At 45.2% G+C, this 19,605-nt stretch overlaps 1 protein-coding gene across 2 annotated transcripts in view; it reads right to left on the bottom strand.

Moving 5' to 3' along the window:
• Positions 1-552: 552 nt before the first annotated feature.
• The window catches only part of CRYZL1 (crystallin zeta like 1), a 45,222-nt gene continuing 26,169 nt past the window's right edge, over positions 553-19,605 (bottom strand). Inside the window, exons 9-14 of one of the 2 annotated variants that reach the window (XM_077479951.1) lie at positions 18,765-18,785; positions 17,129-17,227; positions 8,300-8,418; positions 5,703-5,807; positions 4,012-4,058; positions 553-2,930 (exon numbers count right to left, since the gene is read on the bottom strand). In XM_077479951.1, the coding sequence (XP_077336077.1) occupies positions 2,831-2,930; positions 4,012-4,058; positions 5,703-5,807; positions 8,300-8,418; positions 17,129-17,227; positions 18,765-18,785 (491 nt within the window). In that variant the 3' untranslated portion in view covers positions 553-2,830. The remainder of the gene's footprint in view (positions 2,931-4,011; positions 4,059-5,702; positions 5,808-8,299; positions 8,419-17,128; positions 17,228-18,764; positions 18,786-19,605) is intronic. The other variant, XM_077479952.1, reaches the window with a different exon arrangement.

The following is a 19,605-nucleotide window of genomic DNA, read 5'->3' as shown; positions in this document are numbered from 1 at the left end:
GAGCATTTTGTCAGATTACGATCTGTGCATTTTTTTACTGTCCTTTTTGCATGTGCAAAATGTGCATTTGCTTCCCGCACTTAGGGTGCCACATTCCAAACAATGTGCCCTGTATAGCAGAAAAAGCCAGACAGTGGTTCTAATCTTTCCCCACTGCAGTCCCACCAACGCTCAGATCTAACCTCAGCAATACAAAAATACAGCTATAGCTGCACCTACCAGAGCCAGGGGGACCCACATGTGGTGCAGTGTGTGCTGCTCCCCATGATACTGCAGCGCATATGCTTGCCAATGCAGGGTGCAACAAATAACTTACTCAGTAGGTCTCATTAAACTACACAATGACTGTGAGCGGTGTTCTGGCAGGGGAGGAGAGGGGGTCTGTACTAACACTGTATAGTTGGTACAGCAAGCGCCTCCTCTGGTTTAATTGGTTTTATGTCTCTGATATCAAGGTGCTCTTGATGTCGCTGAGAAAGAGTATGAACCTTGAAATATGCTGGACAGTCGGACTTAATATACGATACATTAACATTGCATATAGCACTCCTGTTTGTTCGCAATAGAATTTATTAATTATGTGAATGTGTATAGGGACAATATGTGTGTGGTGATGTTACTATTATGAACTACATGAGATGGAGCATTTCAGCTTGTGCTTTAAATATTTCATCCAATAAAGTTTATTACATTTTTACTATTTTTGTGCCCTATAAAATCCCTTCCACACAATATAGCAGTAGTGGGGTGGACAAGGAGGTGGTACGGTGGACTGGGAGGGGAGGTGGGTAGATGGGGCTATTTGAGTGAATAGGGGGGGCAGTGGAGTGGAAAAGGAAGTAATTGGGTGTACAAGGGGGCGATGGGGTGGACGGGAGGGTGGTAATTGAGTGGACAGGGAGGGGGAAGTGGGGTGGACAAGGAGGTAGTTGGGTGGACAGGGGGAGTAGATGGGTATTTGGTTGGATTGGGAAAAGTGGAGTGGAAAAGGAGGTAGTTGGGTAGACAGGGGGGTTACTTGGGAGTAGTTAGATGGACTAGGGCACTATAGTGGACAGGGGGGAGTTGGGTGGACAGGGAGGCAGTTAGGTGGACAGGGGGAAGTTGGGTGTACAGGGGAGCAGTTGGGTGGACAGGGAGGCAATGGGGTAGACAAGAAGGTAGTTGGGTGGACAGGGGGCACTGTGGTGGACATTGGAGTATTTGGGTGGAGGGGGGGGGCAGTAGGGTGGACTACTTGTACTGTAGTGGATGGGGGGGAAGTGGGGTGGACAGGGAGGCAGTGGGGTGGACAAGCAGGTAGTTAGATGAACAGGGGGAAGTTGGGTGGACAGGGGGTTGTTGGAAGAAATGAGGCTGTGGGAGGGAGCACGACCAAAAATAGGGTACTTGTTTTGGGGGGGGGGGGGGGGAGAAGCAAAATTACAGGAAATGTATTTAGTTATTGAGGAAAAGTCGGTTTTAAGTTAAAGTGTATGTAAATCCCCTATCGTTTTCAGCCAAGGAAGCTGCCATCTTTGCCTCTGTTTAATCTACAACTGCCATGATGATGATTTGATCAGTTATGATACGAGCCATTGGGTGGTTTGACAGTTTGGTTGAGAGCACAACCAATGGGAGTGTTACATTTCCGTTGTCGCGTCAGATTTGGCGTCCCGTCAGAATGTGTAACGGAAGTGACGTTTAGTCGTCGCCATGTTGCTACACCCCGCACTCCTCAACAGTAAGGATACAAGCAGACATCTTGTTACACCCACCGGAGTCTTGCATTTTACACTTATTTTTAATAGTAAACTCAGCATATATAGTGAAATACACTACTTAGAACTCCATATGAATGTTTAGATGATCAATTATAAAAGCAGTGAACTTCTGTCAGATTAGCAAACCTGTGAGAGCAGCAGGCTTGCCGCTGCTTTTAAAATTCTAAATCAAAACAGTCAGACGAAGTTCTAAGTAGTGTATTTCAATATATAACCTCAGTTTACTGTTAAAAATAAAAATGAAAAACTCCAGTGGGTGTAACAAGATGCCCGCTTGTCCCCTTCTCAGTGTATCCTTACTGTGGAGGAATGCAAGATGGCGGCAACGAAACATCACTTCCATTATACATTCTGACGGGTTGCCTAATCTGATGAAACACCGGCATGTGCCGGAAATGAAACTGTATTATGGATGGGTTTACGTCCACTTTAAATACCAGGGAAACATATACATCTCTTTGTAAGATTGCACATTCTATATACTGTAGTAGCTCAGTCCTGACTGGTGATTGGTCCATACACATTAGCTATTGACATATGCTGCATATCTATAGGAAAGCTTGCACCCTCCCGCCAAAAACTGCTGACCCATTACAGTTGCCTACTTCTACATTACTTCCCGAAATACCTTGGATTTGCAAACATTAACCCAATACTGCTTCTTTACCACATAGTGCTCAACTCTGATCTTTCCAAGGTCAGTGTCCTTATTTACCCCTACAAAGAAATGCAATTATAATACAAGTCCAACTATCTACAGAACACCCACACATAAGAGTCACTGGAATTAACTGTCCTCAGTATTTTAAGATGAAGGTTCAGACAGTGGCATTCCGGTCTTCCAAAACTGTGAGGGCCAACACAACATTACTTGATAAACACCAGACAATAGTAGATTGTATCTCAGATTGTGTAGGCTTCATATGCAAACTTCAACAACCTGTTTAGGGTTCCATTTCCTAGGTTGTGCAATCTGTGAAGTCTTCTACAGAGATTGGAAAGGCCATTCAGGAGACATAAAGCTGATCTGTGCCAGGAGTCATCCATTGCATGATCTTTACTGCCTCTTATAACTGGACAACCTGCCGCTTCTTCACTTCATTCTTCTGCACCATCTCCATTACCACTTTAGCTTCATACAATGGAATCAATTCATCCAACTGAGGCCTAGAGGAGGAACACACGGACACAAGGTTCAGTTACAGGAATGGCAACCTTCCTCCATTCAGTGAGGATGTCTCTGCTGCTCCCTATTGCAGCCGCCCATAATGAAATGTCTAGGCCTATAACTGCATCTTAGCCATACGTATTTTTGTGTGTTATTAATTGATCTCGGGAAGATTTTACCCTCCTTTGTGACTAGGCCATTTTTTGCTATTCTGCACTGCTCTTTAACAGACAATTGCATGGTTATGGAACACTGTACACAAACAAAATTTATGGAATTTTTTTCACACAAATAGAGCTTTCTTTTGGTGGTATTTGATCACTACTTGGTTTTTTATCTTTTGTGATAAACTAAAAAGGACCAATTTTTTGGGGGTTTACTTTCTGCTATAAAGCATATCCTAAAAAAAAACAAAAAAAAGAATCTCTTCATAAATTTTGGCAAAAATGTATTCTGCTATATACCTTTGGTAAAGGAAAATCCCAATAAGTATTGATTGGTTATTATAGCGTCTACAAACCATGGGATATATACTGGAATTTGTATTTATTTACTTTTTTATACTATACTGTATACTGTATACTATACTGGCGGTGATCAGAAACTTACAATGGAAATGCTATAGTGTAAAAAACGGGAGCCTGACAAACAACCAGTGACAATATTACGGTGATCAGTGCTAATAATATGCACTGCGACTGTACTAATGACACTGGCTGGGAAGGGTTTAACATCTAGGGCTATCAAAGGGTTAAATGCATGCCTAACTAACGTAATGTGCGCAATATGTGCTGCTTTTACGAAGGATCTTTTTTTTTTCCAGGGAAACAAACAGCACGATCCCCTGTCAGTGAACAGAGCTCTGTATTGTTTACCATCATAGAGCTCTGTTCCATGAAACACTGAGCCAATCAGAGGGCGCTGGTGGTCAATTATTGTCAGCGACCTGCAGATCGGTGGGCATGCGGATCAGGTGGGCACACGGATCACATGCTAGGTACGCAATCCAGCACAGGGAGGTGGCTTTGCCGCCATACTAGTATGTTAGGCGGTCGGCAAGCGGATATTTTAATGGCTTACCTGAATACTCCACATGACAGTTTGTCCACAACATCTTTTAGGATATGTGAGAAAGAAGTTAAGGGTGTATTAACTATAGTTAACCTCCAAGCAAACAGCTCAATACACACATGATATAAAAATATGGGATGTTTTACCTGCCAAAGTATTTGTATTTCTTTTCTCTACATCAATTTCATTTGTATGGGTTGCTGTACCTATGGGAAAACACTGGGAAAAGGCCCTGACACCTTTTCCAAAATCACAGCTGCAGGGAAACCACATAGTGCTATGTGGTTCCCAACAGAGGAAAATGCGCTGCAGTTTCCAGTGCATGGAATTAATGGCACCCCTGGGCATCTGTGAACCTGAAAAAAGCTTTGGGGTCTCTGCTCAGGTTTTCAGAGCCCATTGGATCTGGTTGTGGATGCAGGCTGGATCGAAGTCTGTCCTGATTCCATACCTGATTTAGGAGAATAGGAAATATCTTAGACACTGCACACAAAGCCATATGTCATAAGGATAATAGCCACGCCCCTAACACATTTTGTGACCTGTTTTCAGCAGAGAGCGGTTTGAAATCCGCTCTCTGCTGACATCACTGGAATTAGTCCAGGCACCACGTCATCACAATAAAGTCTGGATCTGCCAGACTGATGCCTGTCTCAGCAAGAGAATGAGACGGCGGTTCCCCGCTCCCCTTTACAGCTCAGGGCTCCAATGAGCATGGAGGAGCAGAGAAGAGAGCTGCTGAATGACAGGCAGCAGCTCTCTTCTCGGGGATCTGTGAGAACAGAGCCATCAGCAATGTTCAATCGCTCGGTTGTCAGTGCAGAGGCGCCAGGGGACAGATGCAGCATCCACCTAGGCAAGTATGATGGGTTAAAAAAAAAAAAAAATCCAATACTTCTCTTTTAATCATGGCGCTCACCTCTATGCGCCTGCTAACATCGGTGCATTTTTGCTGCGGGTGCAGGAAAGCATGCGATTACATGCATTCTCGCACCTGCAGAAGTGTGACTCTAGCCTTACAGTAAGTTACTGCACAGATCTGGAAGAAATACACAAAGCGCACCAAGATTCAAAGAAGAATACACATGACAAATGTATTTAGACAATATTTGCGTATCCTGGAGTTCAGCCTTAAAATGATTGTAAATGTAAAACATTTTTTTTTTTTTAAATGAACACATTTATACTTACCTGCACAGAGCGGCCCCAAGCCTCCTCTTTTTGGGTCCCCTGCTGGCGCTCCTGGCTTCTTCTTCTGGTGAATGCCCCCATAAAAGCTGCTTTCTATGAGAGAACTTGGGCAGGTGTGCTTCCGAGCCTCGCTGTCTGCGTCTATTGACACAGACAGCAGGACTCAGCCCCGCCCCCTGCTTCCTCGTCAATGGCTTTGATTGACAGCAGCGGGAGCCAATGGCTCCCTCTGCTTCAGCAAAGCCAGTGAGACCAGGAAGTGAGGGGAGAGAAGAGCTGCAGATGAGCACAGCGCTGGATCGAATGAGGGATCAGGTAAGTGTAAGGGGGGGACATTTTTTACCTTAATACAAGGAATGCATTATGGTAAAACTTGTTTAGGCTTTAGAACCACTTTAATAACCAGCCATAAAAAGTCCAACTTTTAAAAACTGGAAGAAGCTGGCCAGCAAATATTGGTTACTGTGAATTACTGCAAAGCAATCCTAGCCATATCAGAAAAGGATATGCAGATATTTTCCTTGCTGTGCATTGGACAGGTTCCAGATCTCATCATTGAGAAAGGAAAGTGACGCCCCCTTCAGGAACAGGTTGTGACTGTCAGGTGGGTCCAGCTGCAATACACAGATCATTGAAAAACTAAATGACTTTTTTGCCATAAATAAACACATATACACAACAATGGAATACATGAACACACATACTGTATATGTAGAAAAATAGTTCATGTAATTTGAAGGGACTAGTGCAGATATACCTTTGTCCTGAAAAATGCTTTACCAATGTGCAGACTATGTGACACTGGCACTCGGAGCCAAATGTCTAGCTGAAAATGGGATGCTCGGAGTCCGTCCATGATTCAGTGAAAGTGGCCATACACTGTGCCAAATTTGTTCAGTTTTGTTCGATTTTTCACTTAACTTTTATTGAAGGAGCCTGCTGGAAAAATGTTTGGGCCAGCTGCGTGCGGTTTGAGTATTTTAATAGGTGGTGATGCTGGCTATTAGAATACAATAGATTCAGTGGGAGATTCATAGATCTGCACTGTATAGCAAGGATGGAGGAATTTGTTTTTCCATTCCAAATGAAAAAAAAAAAAAAAAAAAACTATAAATCTATGGCCAGATTAAAGCTAGACTTTTAGCTGAGAGCAATGAACTTTAATCAGATCTGTGGCAAGAATTGAAAATTGCTGTTCATAGACGCTCTCCATCCAATCGGAGAGAGCTTGAGCTATTTTGCAAATAAGAATGGGCAAAAATGTCCCAATCTAGATGTGCAAAGCTGATAGAGACATCCACAAAAAGACTTATGCCGCGTACACACGACAGGACTTAAGTCCGGCAGACTTTCGACGGAGTTCTGACAGAGTTCTGACAGAGTTCTGACAGAGTTCTGACAGAGTTCTGACAGAGTTCTGACAGAGTTCTGACAGAGTTCTGACAGAGTTCTGACAGAGTTCTGACAGAGTTCTGACGGACTTTCCGAATGAACGGACTTGGCCACACACAATCACACCAAAGTCCGACGGATACGTGATGACGTATGACTAGAATAAGGAAGTTCATGGCCAGTAGCCAATAGCTGCCCTAGAGTCGGTTTTAGTCCGTCAGACTAGCACACACACGAGCGGATTTCTGGGTCCGGCAGAGTTCTGTCGGAAAAATTTGAAACATGTTCCATTTCTAAAGTCTGTCAAAGTCCGCTGCAGCCCACACACGTTCGAATAGTCTGCCGGAATCATTCCGTCAGACTTTTGATGTTGAAAAGTCTGGTCGTGTGTACGGGGCATTACAGCTCTAATTGCAGCCAAAAGGAGGTTCTACAAAGTATTGACTCAGGGGGGCTGAATACAAATGCACACTACACTTTTCACATATTTAGTCGTAAAAATAAATAAAAAACATTTATCATTTTCCTTCCACTTCACAATTACGTGCCACTTTGTGTTGGTCTATCACATAAAACCCCAATAATATACATTTAAGTTTTTAGTTGCAACATGACAAAACGGCGAAAATTTCAAGGGGGTATGAATACTTTTTCAAGGCACTGTAAGGATTTTATTTTTTACATTTGAAAGTAAACTTCAAGAGGAAGTAAACCCCAATGGGTTTTACTTCCTCTTTTGCTCCCCGCAAGGCCTGCAAATGAAAATGCATCGCATACTAGCCCATTACATGACACTTACCTACAAACGAAGCCCCTGCTATCCCCTGTAAAGGCCGCGTCCATCTTTGCCCCTCTTCCTTTCAGGGGCAACGGACTCTGGCTCTGTGACCGGCCGGAGTCGTGTGACGGCACGTGCTGGGGGAAGAAATGGCACGGTGGTCCATTTCTTCACAGAGCATACGCCGCTGACGACACTGGCGCACTACAAGTGAAATATCTCCTAAGCGGCGCACGTTTAGGAGAGATTTCCACTACGTATAGGTAAAATCTTATTCTAGGCATACCTATAGGTAAAAATCAACAAAAAGGGTTTACAGCCACTTTCAGGGTAATTGGATAGATTATTAATGTTTGTATGGATGGGTGAAAGAAAGAAGGTCATTTATAGAAGATATCCTGCAGAAGCTACAGCATAAAGCTAAAATGTATTTATTTTATTTCAGGTACTTATATAGTGCTGTCAATTTAGCCAGTGCTATATTATATATATATATATATATATATATATATATATATATATATATATATATATATATATATATATATATATATATATATATATATATATATATATATATATATATAGTACATATATATATATATATATATATATATATATATATATATAGTACATTCACAGCCCCTACCCCATTAAGGAGCTTACAATCTAAGGTCCCTAACTCTTATTCATACATACCAGAGCCAATTTAGACAGGATCCAATTAACCTACCAGCATGTCTTTGGAGTGTGGGTGGAAACCCACGCGGGCACAGGGAGAACATGCAAACTCCGGACAGGTGGTGTCGTGGTTAGGAATCGAACCAGCGACCTTTTTCTCAAAGCTCCAATTTGACACTTATTTTAATCCGAGCCTAATACAACCTCAAAATTGTAAGCACAAGTCCATTAGCATTTGGTCTAGTATCTGGGTACCTGGAGGTTGTGTTCTCTCGTCACCCAGTGTCCTCCGGCAGACAGGAGTGTGATGATGTCATGTTTGTGAGGCTGAAGTTTTCGTTTTGCAACGTGGTCTTCTTTATTGTAAAGGATCACTGGGAGCAAGAAAGGAACAGATCATCATTCACTACTTGTGTATGACACGGTTGTCACTGCAATATCTGGCAGTGAATTCAGTATGTATTTACCCAGTATTAAAGCAGAACTATACTCACCTGGAATTCAGTGATGCGCCAGCCCCGGAACTCCCCGCCAGCCACTGATATGACATCTTCAGGCGGGCGGCTTTTGGGTCCCGATAGCTAGCCACTGTCATTGGCCATATGGAGAGGATGTCACGCGCGGGAGTTCTGCCAGATTCTGCAATGGCCAATTTCTGCAGTGAGCTTGCTCAGCTTACTGTACAGGGGTGGTGCACAGACAGGTAAGACACTTTAATGCAAAAGAGACAAAGCATGTCTATTCTGCATTAAAAATCCTGCCTGTCCACCCATTTTTAAAACCCAGCCTAAAGTTTCACTTTGGCACACTGGCAAATTTTATTTTAAGGTGAAAAAAAAAAAATGTTCTATATACTTGTGTTTTAATATCACAGGCCAACAGACATTTTGGAGCCTTGAACGTTAGACCTACTGATTAAAAAAAAAAAAAAAAGGCACAATTTTTTTTCTATCATCTCAAATTTATGAGATACGGCATAAATGCTATATACTGCTCTTCACTCTGGTTGCCCATAAAAAAATCAGGATATTTTATTGTAGTGTTTTATTTAAAGGGTTACTAAACCCAGGGCCCTGCATTCATTATATCTGGACTCCCACAGTACACAGAACGTGGAAATGCAATTATTTTAGTAAATATGAACCGTTAAATACATTTTCTCATCAGCAGCATATAGCAGTCTTGTGAAGTCTACCTTTGTCCAGCCAAGCACTGGTTAAAGCTTGTAGGAGGAGTTTTCTGACAGCCCTATGAGACTGCAAGACTCTGTGTGGACAGTCGCAATTGGCCCTGTGCTGATCACATGGGCTCTCCCAATAAAAAAAAAAAAAAAAAAAAACCCTCTAGTAGGGATGAGCTTCGTGTTCGAGTCGAACGTACGTTCGACTCGAACATTGGTCGTTCGGGCGTTTGGCGAATTCCGAACGTTTGGGCCGTTCGCGGCAAAATTCGTATGGCCCACAATGCACTGCGATGGCACAGTGCATTGCTGGCTTATGATTGGCCAAGCATGCACTGTGACCCCGCATGCTTGGCCAATCGCAGCGCCAGCAGCGAGGAGAGCCATGATTGGCCACGGGCGTCCTGCCTGTGGCCAATCATAGCTCAGGCTGTGTAGTGCACGCCCCACACTATATAAGGCCGCCTTTGAGGCGGCCTCGTGTAGTGTGTTGGCATCTGAAGCAGTGGGTGTTCTGTGTACCTTCAACACAGTTACACACCAATCGTTTTTGGCCGATTTCCTATCTTGCTCTTGTGTAGTGGTTATTGTCTGTGCCCTGACCGCAGTATACACCACTATATTCACCTCACCTATATAGCTAGTGATCTATCTTTAATAATAGAGCTTGCAGTCAGTAGTGTTAGGAGAGTGCGTGCTGTCTGCGTGCTCTGTACCCAGTACATACCGCTATAATCCACCTACATAGCTGTTCTCTATTTGGGCCCAATTGTCATCTGCAGGAGTTATTGGAAGTTGTGTGTGCTTCCAGCACAGCACAGTATACATCTGTATATACCCCTTTATCTCTGCTGTTCTATAAAAAAGGCATCTGCAGGAGTTAGTGGGTGTTGTGTGCCTCCAGCACAATATAAGCTACCCAACTACTGTTTTACCCAACTCCCTTCAGGCCATTACCATGTCTGGAAGGCCAGCAAGGAGAGGCAGACAGGCGCGAGCCGATAAAAGAGGGCAAGCAGGCTCTGTGTCTAGAGACAACAGTGCTGGTCGTGGACGCGGTGCATTGTCATCAGCACATGGCCATGGGACATGCTTGTCCTTTTCTGCAGCTGGACATGTTGAACCGCAACATGCCAACGACTTGGTAGAGTGGATGACCAAGCCCTCTTCATCCTCCTCATCCTCTCTCACCCAGTCTCAGGGTAGTAGCAAAGCAGCTGCCAACACATCGTCTTCCCTCCTCTCAATGTCATCATCAGTGACTCCTTCCCTAGACCCACCACGTCCTCCTGAGGAGTCTCCTGAACTCTTTGAGCACAGTGTTGGGTACATGCTCCAGGAGGATGCCCAGTGTTTGGTGGGCTCTGATGATGACACTCAGCTAGAGGAAGGCAGTAGCGTGAGCGCAGAGAGAGGGGATGCTCAAGAAGGACAGCAATCTGGCAGTCATGTTCCACAAGCTGCAGCATACTGCCAGGTTTGCTACAGCGATGAAGAGGGAGGGGATGATGAGGGCACTGACTCCACGTGGGTGCCTGGAAGGAGGGAGGAGGAGGAGGAGGAGGAGGAGGAGGAGGAGGAGGAGGAGGAGGCACATGTCCAACGAGGCAGGATGCCCTCCGGGGGTCAGCTTAGGGGCAGCACACCAACTGAATCACACCGCAGAGCTCCGCCTGCGCAGAGCGCTTCCTCTGCGCGTTATTCTAAAAGTTCTTTGGTGTGGGCCTTTTTTGAGACGAGTGCATCAGATCGCACCGCTGCTATTTGCAACATATGTCTCAAGCGTATCTCACGTGGCCAAAACATCAGCCGCTTGGGCACCACATGCTTGACCAGACATATGTTGACCTGCCATGCAGCTCGTTGGCAAGCGTACCTCAAAGACCCACACCAAAGAACAAAGCGGACCTCTCCTTGCTCCTCATCAGCTGGCATCTCCAACCCCACTAGACCTTCAGTCCTCTCTGAAACCTGCTCTGAGAGGAATGAAGGTGTAGAATTAGGTGTGTCACAGCCAAGTGCTTCCGGGAACTCTGCTAGTGGTACATCCACATCCGATTATAGCAGGCAAATGTCCCTGCCCCAGCTGCTTGACCGGCGGAAGAAGTTTACTCCCAGCCATCCACATGCCCAGCAGTTGAATGCTAGCTTGGCTAAATTGCTAGCACTTCAACTGCTGCCTTTTCAGTTGGTAGACTCGGCCCCCTTCCGTGAGTTTGTACAATGTGCGGTTCCTCAGTGGCAGGTCCCCAAACGCCACTTTTTCTCACGGAAGGCGATTCCGGCTCTCTACCGGCATGTGGAAGGCAATGTCCTTGCCTCGTTGGACAGGGCGGTCAGCGGTAAGGTGCATATTACCGCTGACTCATGGTCCAGCAGGCATGGACAGGGACGTTACCTGTCTTTTACGGCCCATTGGGTCACTCTTCTGGCTGCTGGGAAGGATGCAGGACAAGGTGCAGTAGTGTTGGAGGTTGTTCCGCCACCCCGCCTCCAAAATGCTACTATTGGTTGTGACACACCTCTCTCCTCCACCCCCTCCTCTTCTTCTTCCTCCATGGCCTCTTCCAGTGCTCTGTCCTCAGAACCAGCGGTGCTCCGTAGGCGTTCCAGGGGCTACGCAAGTACGCAGGCAAAACGATGCCGTGCTTGCGCTGGTTTGTTTGGGGGACAGGAGCCACACTGGGGCGGATGTTTTGTCAGCTCTGCAGGGGCAGGCCGAGAGGTGGTTGACGCCACGCCAGCTTAAGCCAGGAATGGTGGTTTGCGACAATGGCACCAACCTCCTCTCCGCCCTCCAACAGGGACAACTGACCCATGTGCCCTGTGTAGCTCACGTCCTTAACCTGGTGGTGCAGCGGTTCTTGGGCAGGTACCCCGGCTTACATGATGTCCTGAAGCAGGCCAGGAAAGTCTGTGTGCATTTCCGCCGATCATTTAATGCCTGTGCTCGGCTGGCTGAGCTCCAAAAGTAGTTGAACCTGCCCAAGAACCGCCTTATATGTGACATGCCCACCAGATGGAACTCAACATTGGCCATGCTGCAGCGGCTGCACATGCAGCAGAGGGCCATCAATGAGTACCTGTGCGACTACGGCACCAGGACAGGGTCAGGGGAGCTTGGTTTTTTTCTCACCACGCCAGTGGGGCATGATCAGGGATGCATGCACTGTCCTGTCACCGTTTGAGGAGGCCACAAGGATGGTGAGCAGTGACAGTGCATGCATCAGTGACACTGTACCTCTGGTCCACCTCTTGGAGCATACGCTGCGTGGAATAATGGACAGGGCACTTGAGGCAGAACAGAGGCAGGAAGAGGAGGACTTCCTTGCCTCTCAAGGCCCCCTTTATCCAGACAGTGTTCCTGCTGGAAGAGGGTGAGGAGGAGGAAGAGGAGGAGGAGGATGATTGTGTCAGCATGGAGGTGGAGGCTGGCACTCAGCATCAGCATCAGCAGTCTTATAGGGATGATTTACAGTCCCAAGAAACACGTGGACTTGTACGTGGCTGGGAGGAGGTAGCTGCGGATCATGTTATCCTTAGTGACCCAGAGGACTCCGGACCGAATGCCTCAGCTAACCTACGCTGCATGGCCTCCCTGATCCTGCAAAGCCTGCGGAAGGATCCTCGTATTCTTCGGATCAAGGAGAGGGACCATTACTGGCTGGCCACTCTCCTTGATCCACGGTACAAGGGTAAGGTTGCCGACCTTATCTTGCCATCGCAGAGGGAGCAGAGGATGAGACATCTCCAGGAGGCCTTGCAGAAAGCTCTGTGCAACGCGTTCCCAGAGACTGGGAGGTCACAAACTCCTGGTCCTGGACAACGTGTTGCTGAGGCATCAGTCAGAAGGAGCGGTGGAGAAGGAGGCCGTCTGACTGATGCTTTCAGACAATTTTTTAGTCCGCAGCCCCAAGGTATGATTGGTTCCAGCACCCATCGCCAGCGTCTAATTTACATGGTGCAGGAATACCTAGGGGCAAGGTCAGACTTGGACACCTTTCCCACTGAACATCCTCTGGCTTACTGGGTCTTGAGGATGGATCACTGGCCAGAGCTTACACAGTATGCAATTGAGCTACTGGCCTGTCCTGCATCCAGCGTTCTTTCGGAACGCACCTTCAGTGCTGCTGGTGGCTTTGTTACCGATCACAGGGTGCGCCTGTCCACCGAATCAGTTGATCGACTGACCTTCATCAAGATGAATCAGTCTTGGATCACCCACAGCTACCAAGCACCTGAAGCTGATGTAACCGAATAATTTTTTTTGAAATACCACATCCCTTCAAGACTGCCTATGCTGATGCTGAGTGACTGTCCTGTTATGTTGATTGTCTATCCTCTTCCTCCTCCGCTGATATGTTGGAAGAACATTTTTGGTTCTGGGTGATGCCAGCAGCCCAATTTTTCTGCCCCTGTTTGTTTAACAGGGGCGTTTAATTACAATTTTTGATGCAATGCTTTGCAGCAGGGCTAATTCCTGAAATAAAACTAGAGTATATGGCAGAGGTTGGAGTGTGGTGGCACCAGCACCAGTGCCTAAGGCCCAATTTTTCTGCCCCTGTTTGTTTAACAGGGGCGTTTAATTACAATTTTTGATGCAATGCTTTGCAGCAGGGCTAATTCCTGCAATAAAACTAGAGTATATGGCAGAGGTTGCAGTGTGATGGCACCAGTGCCTAAGGCCCAATTTTTCTGCCCCTGTTTAACAGGGATATGTAATTACAATTCTTGATATAATATTTCACAGGAGGGCCCCTTCCTGTGCCCACCCAGAGTAACGGTGAGGACTTATAGTGTTGTGGCACCAGCACCACAACCACCAAAGGTCAATTTTTCTACCACTGTTCAACAATGGCATGTAATTACAATTCTTGATATAATCGTTCACAGCAGGGCGCTCCAGCGCCCACCAAGAGTCACTTTCAGGGCTTACAATGTTGTGGCAAAACCAACACCTTGTTCCGCCATTTCTGCAGAGCATATAGGGCAGGCCCCTACTTTCAAACATCCAACTTACAAACATCAGACAGCAGCAAGTGAGATGAAAAAAGATGGACGACAAAACAAATTATACAGGGGTGATAACCCTTCCCTATGTTTTCCAAAAAGCTTAAAAATAGTTTTTTTTGACTGGAGCTACACTTTAAAAATGTACCGGTTGAAAATTACAAACAGATTCAACTTAACACAACAAACCTACACAGTCCCTGTCTTGTTTGCACCGCCTGTATACTGCTGTTCTGAGTATATAGGGCCTGGGGGCCACACGCATTTCCTTTTTTTAATATGGGTACGGGGTTCCCCTTAATATGCGTACAAGACCCAAATAGGCTGGTAATGGGCAGGGAGGGCTACCCATGCCATTTTTCTGAATGATTTTCAACCATATTGCAGGAACCAGATATAACATTAAAACCGCAAGCAGTTTTAAATGGTGTTATTTCCGTTTAATGTCATTTTGTGCAGGGACTGTTCTAAACACGGGAAACACGTGGCACTTCACAGGCATACTACAGACACCCCCCAGGCACCATATTTAAAGGAATATTTCACTTTTTTTTTTCACTTTAATCGTCATTAAAATCAGTGCTCCCACCAAAACGGCCGTTTTTAAAACCTTTTTTTGCATTGACCCATGTCCCCTGAGGCAGGAGTCAGGTCCCCAAACCCTTTTTAGGACAGTATCTTGCATATTAGCCGTTAAAATTAGCACTTTCCATTTCGAACGTTCGAGTCCCATAGACTTCAATGGGGTTCTAACGTTCGTTTCGAACGCGGGGTCCGTTCGAAAGTTCTGGTGCGAACCGAACCGGGGGGTGTTCGGCTCATCCCTACCCTCTAGCAATACACACCAAACTGAGCATGTGCAGCCTGACTCCATAGGGTCGGCGTTATCAGGAAATTATGAGGGGACAGTGGAAGGAGGGGAGGATCTGTGCATACAAGAGCAAACAGCCTTTTGACATAATGTGGGGGATTAACCCCTTGGGTTCCACACTGAGTATAAGATGCATGCTTTACTGCATATACAGACAGATTTATTTAAAGCAGTACTTTTTGCTAGACAATTACTTAGAACCCCCAAACATATATTTTTTTTGGCAGAGACCCCAGAGAATAAAATGGCAATTTTTTGGGAAAAAAATATACATAATAGAATATATACCATTTTTTTGTATAATATGAAAGATGATGTTATGTCGCGTAAATAGATAGCCAACATGTCATGCTTTAAAATTGTACACACTTATGGAATGGCGCCAAACTACGGTAGTTAACAAATCTCCTTAGGCGACGCTTTAAAAACCAGTTTACAGTTAGAGGAGGTCTAGTGCAATAATCCTTGCTCTCCTCTACCCATAAAAGCAAAAAAGTAAAAAATAATATTTGATTAAAAAATTTAAAAAAACGTCCTCCAAGGGCATAGAGAGGAGTGGTGGCCATCTTGCCATCGCTTATCTCTATGCAAAGACCCTGCCGACACCGAATGGTTCCCGGGCTCAGCGATTGTTAAAGGGGTTGTAAAGTGATTTTTTTTTTTTTTAAATAACAAACATGTTATACTTACCTCCACTGTGCAGCTCGTTTTGCACAGAGTGACCCCGAACCTGCTCTTCTGGGGTCCCTCGGTGGCTGTCTTGGCTTCCTCCTGCAGGTGCTTCTCACATTCATGCGAGCTCCCTTGCATGGTGAGAAGCATCTGCGGGCGCGCTCCCGTGATACAGCCGGCAGCTATAGCTGCTCGCTGTATCAAACGGCCCCGCCCCCCGGGTCAGTGGATTTGATTGACAGCAGCACGAGCCAATGGCTGCGCTGCTTTCCATCCATCCACTCCAGCCAATCAGCGGCCAGGCTGAGCGGTGGAAAGGATGTCGTGGGACGAGCGTGGGACTTTCGAGGGGTGAGGTAAGTAAAACGGGGGGGCTGGGGGCACCGGGACTGTCAGATGTTTCTTCACCTTAATACATAGAATGCATTAAGGTGAAAAAACATTTACCTTTACAACCCCTTTAACCTTAGCCCAAGAACCACCAGGGGCTGTGCCCCCCCAGCTGCTTCTAAAAGTAATACCTTGGTGAATCTGCCGCTGGCATTACTTTTATCAGAAAGCTGGCCTCTTAAGGGAAACATTTATAATGGCGTTATGGCATCTAGCTGCAGCCATAACTCCGGTGTTCAACGTCTAAATCATGATGTATATTCCCAATTAGAACACAATAAGAACATCATCACGTTACGAACGATCGGATTTTACGACAACTTTGTCCGACTGTGTGTATGCAACACCAGTTTCAGACAAAATCTATCGGTCAAAATCCGACGGATTTTGTTGTCAGAATGCCTGACCGTGTGTACAAGGGCTTAGGCCTTATGTACACTGCTGCTGGTAAACTGACGTTTAGGAGCATTTGGGCATTTTTTTTAACTGCTCCTGAACTCTCCTCTATGTTATCTTATCAGTACATGTACACAGGGTCATTTATAGTCATTTCTAGTCAGTTTAGTGGCTTTTTTTTGGAACGCAAAAAATGGGTTCAATAGCTGAGTTTAGAGGCATTTCAAGCACCAAGCGCTTATAAACGTGATAACTCGTGTTTAGCCGCGTTTCGTTTACAGCCATTTTTCATTTTTAGGCTATTAAAAAAAAAAGAAAAAAAGAAAAAGGGTAATTTTTTTTTAAAGCTTATAAAACGCAAAGGTGCCAAAACAGACGTTTTAAAAGTGGGTGACTTATCTCAACTTAAATCGTTCAGGAGAGGTTGTAAAAACTGCCCATGTACATGAAGCCTTCTACACCTGCCTACACGCAATAAATAAGTATTCACATGCAATTTTGAGTAAAATGAAAAAAAAAAAAAAAAAACACAAAAAAAAAAATTACTTTATAGTCCAAAACCAACCTCCAGCATCAAGAACAATGTCGACTCCCAGGCCTCCTGTCTCTTCTAAACATTTCTCTGCCAGGTCAATATTACTTTTAGATAAATCTATAACACGAGCTGGGGGCAAAAACAAAGAATGAAGTTACAGAAATTCTAAATTTTCATAAAATTATAATTTCACTACAATAACTTGTATCTGTAGCTCTGCTTTTGTGGACATACAATGTTTGCAGAAAATGTAGGGACATTATCAGGCTTTGTAGGTGTTTAATAAGGGGATGAACATGCACTCCAGATATTGGGAATTGTCTGATATTGTACGATAGGCACCATTTATTTTTTCCCCTGCAGAGGAAAGATTTAAACAGTCTTCATATTGTAAGGGTCAGAAGGCTACTTAAAGCAGGAGTAAACCCGCTCACTTTTTTTTTTTTTTTTTTTACAACTGTAAAGGAAAAGGCATAATGAGCTGGTATGCACCGCATACTAGCTCATTATGAAATACTTACCTTAGAACGAGGCGCCGGCATCTCACTCGGTCCACGCCGAGGAAGCTGATATGTTCCCTCAGCGCGTCTTCTGGGCATCGTGGCTCCGGCGCTGTGAGTGGCCGGAGCGGCGATGTGGTCACTCCCGCGCATGCGTGCAGGAGTTTTCTCCCTGGCAGGGTCTGGCGTCTTCTGGACTTTCAGCCGAGAACCATGGTGTGCATGCGCTGCTGAAGTCAGCGGCTCATTGCGAGGGGAATATCTCCTAAACCGTATGGTGTCACGCACAGCCGGATTCAGATCTTGAATGTGCCAAGTGAGGCATTCTTTTTTATTTTTTATTTTTTAGGAAGCAGGGCTCGGACAATCCAATGAGGTTGGCGCCGGGGGCAGGGCCCAGTCTGGAATTCTGTGTCTATGGACACAAATGCTGGACTCAGGAGCACGTCCGCAAGGTCACCCCTGGGGGAACGCTTCTCCTAGGGGGTTATATGATACGGGGAGGAGCTACCAGCGCCGCCGGGGGACCCCATGAAGACGAGGTTCGGGGCCACTCTGTGCAAAACGAACTGCACAGTGGAGGCATGTATGACATGCTTGTTAAAAAAAAAACAAAGCCTTACAATCACTTTAACATGGGGTTGGACGCAAAAAAAAAAAAATTAATATTCCTAAAAAAAGTAAAAAAAAAAATTTGGAAATTATTATTCTTTTTTTAACTCACCTCTAAATGGCTGTTGCTAGGGGGTCCCTCGTAGTCTGCCTCCTTCAGTGCCTGAGCTGGTGACATCAATTCCCCTCAGAGCAAGAAGGGCTCAGCCATGCCCCCTCCCTCCTGTCAATCATCTGAGACACGTGACAGGTCCCAGATGATTGCGCGGCTACTCACGGCACGCAGCGCCGCTTGCGCATGCTCAGTGAAGCCACAGCCGGGCACCCACACTTACAACGCCGGCGCCACCGAGCAGAGGAGAGGACAAGCAGGGCTTCGATCCCCCGCATCGCTGGACCCCGGGACAGGTAAGTGTCCAATTATTAAAAGTCAGCAGCTGCAGTATTTGTAGCTGCTGACTTTAATTTAAACATTTTTTTTTTTTAAATGGGCACCCCACTTTAAGTTACACAAATCGACTCATTTATGAAGAATCAGTAAAATAAAGACTTACCTACTGCGGGCTGTCGCACTCCTTAGAAAAGAAGCATGAATAGAAAAAAAAAAAAAAGTTATAAACAAAAGATTCCAGTTTATCAGTGCTACAATTGCACATTTATTAACCTGAACTCTGGAATTAGCAATTGTTGTCTAAATACAAGAGCCATGTGGTATTCTTCCTTGAATCTTGGTGTGCTTTGTGTTTTTCTTCCAGATCTGTGCAGTAATCCAGTGTGAGACTTTCCTTCTCTGGAGGAGTTTCCTGTAATAAAGACCGGTCACTGCTGCTCTCTCTCCTTGTGCTGGGTGACCGGTCTCGTCTCCGCCCCCCTCCTATCGTTTTCTGCAAGCAGCCTAAAGTGAGTGGAGCTGCTGACCACATCCTACAGCTCTGCACAGTGATAATGTCGTGGGTATTTTTTACAAGATAATATATGGGTTTGCAAAGGCACTTGGTGCACACATAGTGGATTTATATATTTTTTTCGTTATATAGGAACATATTTAAAATGAGGGTTTTTATGCCCAGAACTAAAGTTTATCTAAAGCCAAAATATTTTTTAAAGCTGTGGATAGGGTGAAGAAGACTCAAAATATAAGTCAGGTCCCTTTTGCGTTTTTTGTGTTCCCGTTCGGGAGATTCAACCTATTTGTCCGGGTCACCGTTGTCATTGAGACCAAAACAGGATTAAAAAAGGGAAATCTTTGAATTAGGGACACAGGCGCTGGAGACACATGTCCTAGAGAGAATTTCTCACATTTTGAAGAGTTTTCTTTAGCCATGTGCAGAACGAAAATATTTGTTGCATTTCAATATTTACAGAAATTCATTTAGTTAAAGTAATTGAATTTGC

This window comes from Lithobates pipiens, unplaced genomic scaffold, assembly GCF_037356315.1.
Source record: "Lithobates pipiens isolate NorthernLeopardFrog02 unplaced genomic scaffold, aLitPip1_a1.2 Scaffold_16, whole genome shotgun sequence".
Lineage (NCBI taxonomy): Eukaryota > Metazoa > Chordata > Amphibia > Anura > Ranidae > Lithobates > Lithobates pipiens.
The sequence above is the reverse complement of the archived record's forward strand: the minus strand, read 5'-3'. Positions and strand labels throughout refer to the sequence as shown.